At 36.6% G+C, this 9,554-nt stretch overlaps 1 protein-coding gene across 5 annotated transcripts in view; it reads right to left on the bottom strand.

Moving 5' to 3' along the window:
* Nucleotides 1-879: 879 nt before the first annotated feature.
* shi (dynamin-1 shibire) overlaps nucleotides 880-9,554 on the bottom strand; it is a gene marked incomplete at its 3' end in the record, with an annotated part of 48,624 nt that continues 39,949 nt past the window's right edge. For all 5 annotated transcript variants that reach the window (XM_086976341.1, XM_086976343.1, XM_086976342.1 and 2 more), the window contains 5 exon segments: nucleotides 880-1,050; nucleotides 2,489-2,579; nucleotides 3,580-3,689; nucleotides 6,572-6,704; nucleotides 9,384-9,460. In XM_086976341.1, the coding sequence (XP_086832467.1) occupies nucleotides 880-1,050; nucleotides 2,489-2,579; nucleotides 3,580-3,689; nucleotides 6,572-6,704; nucleotides 9,384-9,460 (582 nt within the window).

Below are 9,554 nucleotides of genomic sequence, written 5' to 3'. Positions count from 1 at the left end.
GGAGATGTTGAGTGTTCCCAAATATGACCGCAGTTTAAAGATTCGAGATGTTTTAAGTAAGCGGCGTTTGAAAATGAAGCTGTTCTAGTTATACTATCTGTAGTTTCGGGCGCATCATGCAGGACTTGAAGGCGTGTCATTGAACTCAGCTTTGCAAACAGTCATGCATTAAGATATTAACCCAAAAGTAAGACGTGCTAGGGGAGACCAATGAATAGTGAATTGATATAAGAAGGCGAAAATTTCCTTTTGTACTGCTTTCGATACGGACAGTAGTCTTAAATACGACTGCTACAATTTTTGAAATAGCCTAAATGACTAATAAACCTTTACTAGTTCCTCGCTAATCTGAATCACGTAACCATGTCATATGCAAAGCCATGGCGGTAGCATGAGCCACCTCGCCGTTGGCCAAGAAAATAACATTCACTTACATTACGAGTGTCCGAGCCTCACACTTTGCTTTTAGAAAAGGGTGGGAATATAAAAACACTCCTAAATATTTATTCGGAAAAGTTTATCAGATGAATAACAATGGAGCAGCTCCTCCTGCCGACTTCTTCTAGCATATGATACCTATTGCATTAGGGAGGTACCGTTAACGATATTGTACTCATCTATGCTCAAAGACGTCCTGTTCCTTAAAAGTATCAGTACGAAATAAAAACATGTTTAATTCCGTTCCACTAATGTAATAAGCGATTGAGCTTCTGTTGCGTATTTAGAAAGGCTTAAAGGCTTGCGCGTAAAACTTTTCTCCATCAATAAAAAAGCATCTTAAATTACGCAGAATAACTCTAGTACGATGTGTACCTATTTTAAATAATGAAATTTTTTGGAAATTAATTAGGCGAGCCATAAATTAATCAGAACACACACCTGGACAACGAGGTCGACGCATTTGATCGAGGGCTCCTTCAGCTTGGCGATCTGCCTTTTGACGATGGCCTCAAAGGCCTTGTCAGGCGTGAAAAGGCCGACGCGTATGCCGTGGATGTTGCGGATAGCGAAAGCAATCTCTCTGCGTAGCTCCTTCTCGTCGAATTCCATCTGAAGTAGTGTTAAGCATATGTATGACATGTAGTTGAAAATTTACCTCATTAGATTGAATTTTTCTTTTCGTTCAAATTATCGTCAGGACGCTTATAACAACTGTCATCTTATTCTAAGAGATATGCTCTTTCGACAGAAATGGGACTAATGCGCATGTTCATATGATTTCCCACGTCGTTGATTGGAGGTAATGAATACAGGCGGTAAACTAAGGAACCACTCGATGCACCCGTAGAAAATCCAGCTCGTTTACTCAGAGCGAATGTTTAAATTTCATTCTTATCAATGCATATAGATAGTAGTATGCTATATAGCGACATTAATAAGCATTAAATAGAAGAATTAACTAATAATAATAAAAGAGCAACTAGTTTTCTTCTATTTTGTGTGGTGACAATAGTATGAACAAAGTGTGCTGCAACAAACACAATGTATTGTTACCTTATGAGAATAATAATAACTACGTTTCGATAATTTTTAAATCGGATCTAATTCCAAACTTCTTAAAGGTACATTTCTGCGAAAAGTCGTTCAGCGTGTTTAAAATGTATTTGCGACACAAGTTACGCGCCGAAAAGTGAAGTGTATGAATTAAGTTACTCTCTTATCGTGACGATTAATTTATAATACATTTGCACACGTTTCCCACAGTTCAGTTGGCCGTCTTGTCCAAAACTAGCTATAATTTCAGAGTTATACAATTGGTATCAATAGAAATGTGGAAATGACCGGATGTCTTCATTAAACAGGGTGACAGAAAACTAGTGAATGATTTCCTATGGATATTTATCATCTCCGAGGACAGAGTCAGCCAGTGTCATTAGGCAAAATTACCTAAACGTGCTGAGGCATAAAACAGGTGTTTGTCGCATTTACTAATAGAGTTTTTGTTACTAATAATTTGTTATAGAGTTACTAATAGAGAATTTGTCTAATAAAGTTTATATCTATTGTACACAATGCAAGCGTTACCATGCGTGTTATTACAGCTTAACATGAGATTTTTGTTCGTCCGATACATTTTTCAACGTATCTGACCTTCCAAGTATACTGTATGCAAAATTACATATTTGATATAGGTTAAGTACGTTCATCGGGAAATTGATGGGAACGTTTTATACAAAAAGCAATGCAAAGATGTTTGTTATCAGAACTACGAAGTAACAGGTAGTGCACTATATGGCCTGCGTATTAATTCGATGAACAAAGGTGTGTTACAGAACATCATTTTCAATGGTCTTAACAGAAATTCACTTTATAGATACTTAAGCAACTCGTTCGCAAAGAGTCATAAAAAAAATGTTAATACAAAACTATGGCTAGCTTGACCCTTACTATGAGAAATCTATAACTTAAATGAAATAAAGCAAATTTATCTATCTCTGATCTAACTGAACCATTATGACGTATCGAAAGATTATGACGAAGCACAAACCTTAACAATTTCAAAGGGAAATCGTTCGTGAAAAACCCGGTTAATACGGGCGCCTCCGCTCAATTCGCTTGTGTTGATTGCAGCTGAACCACTATAATACAAAAATACAGAATCTGGTTAAACCTAGAGGCAATAATTGAAGCGGTCGATGAGACGATTTCAAACGGCAGATGATTTGCCCGCCCCCTTTTAAATTGAATGATTCCATCCACTAAAACATATCTATTAGAAATAAAACGGGTGGGTTATGTGGGCCGAATATGAAAAATATGCCTTTCGAATTAAAAAACAACGATACAACAACGACAGAGTGGAATAATGTATGCATCGCGCTATTTCTATTGATAATAGCTTGCTGACCATAATACACGTTCTAAGTTAGATTAGTATACCGTAAAGTAGGAGAAACGCAAGCTTACTGCGAAGGATAGAAAAAATTGTTTTCCACTTAAAGCCTAGTTGTTTTCTTCTTCAAAGTCTATTCTTATACCCCTACAATGAATAACAACAATACTGTATATAATCACTTTAAATTTTTATAATTATTAAAATCATTTATTTCGTGCCTCCCTTCAACAAAGGGGAGATTTAGTCCAAACGATTACTTAGTGTCGCAATATCAATGCAAGCAACATGATCTCTTGGCTATATAGTACTCTTGGAGAGCCTTTCAATCTACCAGTATAAATATCGCGCATTGCTAACATAGAAAAACTTTTTTATCTACGTCCTTCGGTAGGGGAATACGCCCCTTGAGAGCTTTAGAAAAGCTGTGATTTATCAATGCGTAATATTGTACTTGCACAGTATATAGATCCACTCTACTACCTTTCCATTGCGGATGGCCATATCGAGGATTACGAGACTGATCTAAACGAACCGATCGAATCATGTTTAGAATTAAGAGTATACAAATTTGTCCGAATTGTAGGTAAAGCATCTGTCACCACGATTTACCATCTGCGTTACATAAAAGCTAATTTTCGTTGCCTCCTGTGTGTTTTTTGATGATTTGTCTATCTAGGTGTATTACACTATTATATAGCAACAACTATTTTCTAATCCAGAGTAATAAACAAAACATTTCAGACCTGCCCTCAATGTTCCGTTCAAAGTCTGTTTGCAACTGCTGGATCATTTGCAGCATGGCCTTTGTTTTCCGTGATGGATCATCTGGACGGAAGTGTTTGTATTCCTCCACCTGCATCAGCCACGAACAACCCACGTTATTACATAGAGTGAACATTTTACACAAGGGTTACTTCGACTTGTATTACAGCAACTAATTTTGTTTAGTGGTAGGATAGAATTATAGTTGGGAATAGTAAGCTTAACCTTGTGTGTTCTGTCTATTCAGCTACTTGGATGGATCTTATGCAACATCTTTTTTAGCGTACACAGTTTACCAAATCTGCGTATTCGTCGATGTCGGGAGAGATGTGAAGAAATTAATTCTTCATCAAATGGGGCAATAGCATACGAAAAAGGGACGCTGAACAACGAGGTTTTACTGTATAGCAACGCGTGGAACGCAAAATTTACTCATATGCAATGGGAATTGTTATTTATTGTCACAATATCGACGTCAAAATAGTTGAATACTATATTTAAGCTGATGATTAGTGCAAACGTATGAAATCTGGCTTGAAAAGATATAAGGAAAAAAGCGGGCAGCGCATCTCAGACCAAGATAGTCAAATCTCCCATTGGAACTATGCTAAATTGCTAGGAGAGACTATCAATGGATAGCGGTCGACCAGAGATAGAGCGAAAAGGACCTGGCTACGAGTTTAACTACGTGTAATAAATACTGTTTGGAGTTAGTGTGTATCAGAAAACAATAAATGACGAAGGTATATGTACTAACGGCAGGCTTAAGCGGTTTCGAACTGAACTACCCGTAAAATGGTTGGAGTATCTAGCATACTATAGCAACGATGTCAACTCAATCAGTATATTTCTTAAGGACGCTCTTGGTTCGCTGAGGCAAATTGTGGCCGAAGTAGATTTTGCTTGTTCGACACCGGCAAAGAGTGTATTATCGGTTGTTAGTTCAATGTGGAGTATATAGTGAATAATGATGACTGTAGTTATATAGGTAAAACCTCGATACCTTTTTAACAGGGTTATATAAAAAAATGAGGACCGTTTTACTCATTTCGAAATGTAATAGGAGTAGAAGTAAATTTTCTAGAAGCCCAAATACTTCTAATAAAATTTTACAATAGACAGAATGCTCTTTCGTTCCTATTAGCAATTTTCCACTGTTGCCGGTGCGATTTACCGAAACATCGAAACGTCAATCAATAAAACGACAAGTGTGGGCAAATAGCCCTTGCGTTACTTTATAGACGGACTATATTTGAACATAGACATGCCTATATTCACAGTATACGCGGCTACTCCATTTCTGCTATTATTTTATGCCTTATAATACTTTATCATTGTGGAACTGCTTGATCTGCTTCAAGCTTGGCAGACGCTTAGAAGCGTTAAAAAAATAAACGTGAACCGTGCGGGAATCATTTTGGTTAGTTTTTTCTGTTTTGACAAACTGACAAGCGTTCGAAGTGAATAGAATATTCTTCGATGATACATGTCAATTGTTGGCAACATGGAGCTTACCGGCAGGCTACCAACACCTAATCCGGTATTATAATGCTACATAACCTATGAAATACTAAGTTCTTTAATTATCAAATTGCCTTTAGTTATTTAGCAGGTCAAAAATTTCAAAGAATTTCTAACCATCAGCGGGTGATACATGGTAAACACTTATAAATCCTTGCCTATCTACGACTCCCAGTAGACTGAGCAGTATTAGAGGAATAAGTTTAAAGGCAGACATATCATGGGTTGGTGCTGGAAATCAACATCTATTTGTTATTAATACATCAGTTAAGTTAACCTAATAACACTGGTGATTATACTTGTAGTACATGTTATTCAAATTCTGAGCGTATTTATCTTGGTAGGTAACACCGATAAGGGTCCTATTTGAATGCTCCTTTCCCTTTGACTTGCTATTTACTCTTCGATAACATTCGAAAGCGCCCTTTTGCCTTTATAAATCTGTTCTAATGGATTTTACATTAGGCATGGATGTTTCAGGTGAAGGAAGTGCACGAATATAGCACACCTCGTTCAAACATCCCGCTTAGTGGCCAAGGAAAGGGTTTGAATACTAGCCTACTATTGGCAATTTTCAATGTATGGTTGATTAAGAGCCTGATCAAAGCGCTCACAGCAACTCAGTTTCTCATCGACCCTCAAATTATCGTCTAGCACCGACCAAGGCGTAACTAAAGAGGTTTTACCACAGAATTGTTGCCGGTAACAAAGCTGCCGTTTTCGCGTCAAAGAAATGGGAACCTATGATACAAATAAGCCTAAATTAAGTCACATTTCGATCCGAAAATAACTAAGTGGTGGCGCGAGGAGTATATGGGGGCTGACTGAGAAGAACAGGGTGGTAAGCAAAAATCTGCATTACGGACCGGCTACATCGTTTAACTAGGTTACTCATAACGAAAGATTTGATAGGCAAGACAAACAATGTGAGGCCTTCCATGGCGATAATTGTAAAGGCAGCTTTGCAAAGATTTAAATAAGACGATTTTTTGCGTTTTCCGTATTCCTTAGATTCCACGAATACTCGTATGATTTTTTTGCAATCACTAGCAGATGAAGTTAGTAATGGTACATTTTACAGCACAGATAATCTTAAAAAATTTTCAACACCAGATTATAAAATTTCTGGCAAAAAAGAATAAGTGGATTGGGAGTAGGGATAAAGCTATAGAGAGTGATAACGGATGCAGATATTATTGTTATTTAATTAATTTATTTATTACTAGAATTCGAGTGAAACGCTGCGTTTTTTTTCCGGTGAACAGCTTTGTATCCCTACATGTAATTTTTTTACGAAGCTTCGTTCGAATCACGATTCACAACAAATGTCATCGATTAAGTCCGCTCTCTAAGATCGAATAATGATAATACCCGACGTTTCAGACATTTTATCACGTAGACGCCCCTCGTTATCATTTCGTAAACTTTGCGTCTTTTTATGGTTGTAACTACCTCCTTTTCGAGTGTTAAAAGCTGTTTTTGCAGTTTGTCTCTGAGGGCGGGCAAGGTGTCTCGGATGTGGTTCGTAAGCTGTTGATTCAACACACGCTGCAGGTACGGGGTGCCCATGCGGTCTGCCATATGCCTGCGAAAATGAGTAATTGTCTCAATTAGCACGATGTGTTTGAGTCGACTTCAGTAATTCGTTAGCTAACATCGATGAATCCCAAGCTAATTGCCTTTTTGTCATGTCAATGTTTACAGGAAAAGAACCATTTTCAATATCCCGGAAATGCACGAGCAAAGATTTCTAAGAAAAACATCACACATCTTTGAAACAAAAGTATGTGTATACATATGGATAGACTGCCTGAAAATTCGACACCCTGTTTATATACTTTTTAACTACTTATGATAGCGTACGTCTCGCAAGGGACATTTTTGTTTTTCATCAGCCTTAACTCTAGACACATATCACCATCAGAGGCATGTTTACTTCTCATTGGCTTGAGCTACGCGTTACACTGTAAACTGATATATATTTTATATAGCCCTCAGCGGCAACTAGTATGTACTAGATCATAAAGTACGGTCAACCGGTGAGATAGATTGGCAACAGTGCCGTCTGCTCGAGTGCAAATATTATACAAGTATACTAACAAAAGCTATCTCCCTGCTCTATATGTTTCTAATTGTCGCTTTGTTTTGGAAGCGAAATTATACGAGTTAGAGCTCATGATAGGGATACACTAATTCTAGAAATTAGTAACTTTAATATTAGGTGAAGTAAAAACATCCTGCGTTTGAGCAAAAATCGTGGAAGTATGTTAAAGGAAACGACAAAAACCTACTAAAAATGTACTCTTAACCATTTCTATTGCTTACGATAATGTTCGTTACTTATTCTTTTTCATAATTTATTCTCTGTTTTTTTTTTCTATAAGTGGGTCCTTTTTCAATTTCTTTTGTAAGTATTGTTTGATAACCTCAGTTTTTAATAGTATCTTTACTCCATTTTATGTTAAATCTATTTTTGCTTTCTGTCATAGTATTTATTGTATTTTTATAAAAGCGGGAATATTTTAGCACCACGAAGAACCTGTTAGCCGCATCATCGTAGCCACAGCCAATTGAAATATGCGAGCGTAGGAAGAATAACGCCATTGGTCATCAATAGGTACGAAGAGTAATGTCGTTTATGGTCTTAAAATGCGTAGTTCTTAGTACCAGCAAATAGCTCTCTGTCGCGTCGAAATGTTATTTTTGAACATATTTTCGTGATTCTCATAGCTTTAGATGTGTTTATGGCTGAACAATGGATTTTATTTTTTCCATAAAAATCAAACCGTTGTGGAAAATTTCCGGAAAAGAAAAATTGAAAAATTAGATCGTTGTGTCAGCGTTCAAAATAACGAGGAACTTTTTTTTCGGAAAATAGTTATTTGCTGGTACATTTAAATTTCTGTTTCTAAAGTGAACGCAAACGTATCTAGCTTTTTTAGCCGAAAGTGTCCAGGATAAAATTATAATTTACAAAATGAGACGAGAAAATGCAGGTGATGTCAATCGGGAAAGCTTGTCCTGCTAAGCAAACAACCTTCTGATGATCCAAATCGGACTTGCGCCATAAACATACGACGCCTAAATAAATGGTAAAAGTGTTGCCATGATGCTCCGAAAGGTTAGCTTTAAAAAGAAGACTTCACTAATTAACGATCCATAAAAACAAAGAATAGGTAAGTAAATGGTATGCAGTTCACTTTTGATGTCGTCGCTATTAATATATCTGTATACAATAAAGGCTATAGAGGATAAAGACCCACTATAGCCTCTGTTGGTCATTCAATGAAAATTTGCTTTAAATTGTTTGCTTCAAAAAGTTTTACTTATACTAATGATCTTTGCTTCAAAAAAGCGGTAATCTTTCTGTCATCACCGACTGTGATGACCACCTCTAAAACAAAAGTCCCATTATCAAACCGAACCCTGAAGGCCAATTTTTCAAAACTACATCCAGCGTCTTATAATGGAGAAGATAATGTATACAAATGTATATTTTTTTACACCACGACTTTTAAGTAGAAGATTTAAAAATAGATATTAACATAATTTTATGCACTAGCGCTTCAACCACTTCCGTGCGTTTGACAAAGTGGACGATATTTTTCTCAAAAATAGCTGCTCTTTGTATTGCGTCGCAGGAGAGTGGTTGGTTTTCCTTCATAGCTTTTATCATTCGCAATCAAATATGATTATTTAGCTTAAATATAACTAAAAAAATGAAATTTAAATGAAATAAAACATTCTTGTTTTATTCCGTTTGAAAAGGTACTGGACGTTTCTATAGAAAATCAGTCATTGATGTTTCCACCCAAATTTATGTTTTTCTACCAATAATGAATACCTGTACAATTTCATAGTTCAATAATTTTTGCTTATTTTTTTCTAGCATCGACACAGATTTTGCCGCGAAACCTGAAGCAGGTCAATAACGGGATACCTTTTTTATTTGGAATTTCGTAAACCAATTCTCTCATGACCTTCTGTGTTCACAACCTCGATACCCACCTGCTATCCATTATATTATCATATATCATATTATTATATCCGCTAATCCTGCTCCAGACTACGATTTCTAGCCACAGTTACGTACACAACAATATAGTAGTTATATACAACAATTATATCTCAATAATAACTCGTCTGTTATGACAAACGCTGTTGCAAAGGTTGCTTTAAGCACCTGTTTGCTTTCCATACCTTACTTGTGTGAGGTAGAGGGAGTGGATACCACTTAAAGACGGCAGTTGTACAGGGGGCTTACCTGTATCCTGGATGTGTAAGGAAGAACTTTCGCTCAGAATCTAGGGCCACTTTGATATCCTTGCGACCCTCAATATCCTAACAGTCAGAAAAGAACAAAAATTATAAACGCATTATTTAATTGTATTACTGAACCTGCCTTGGCACAGATAACGGAGGGGCAATATTACCC

This window comes from Varroa destructor, unplaced genomic scaffold (assembly GCF_002443255.2).
Source record: "Varroa destructor unplaced genomic scaffold, Vdes_3.0 BEIS01000414.1, whole genome shotgun sequence".
Taxonomy (NCBI): domain Eukaryota; kingdom Metazoa; phylum Arthropoda; class Arachnida; order Mesostigmata; family Varroidae; genus Varroa; species Varroa destructor.
The sequence above is the reverse complement of the archived record's forward strand: the minus strand, read 5'-3'. Positions and strand labels throughout refer to the sequence as shown.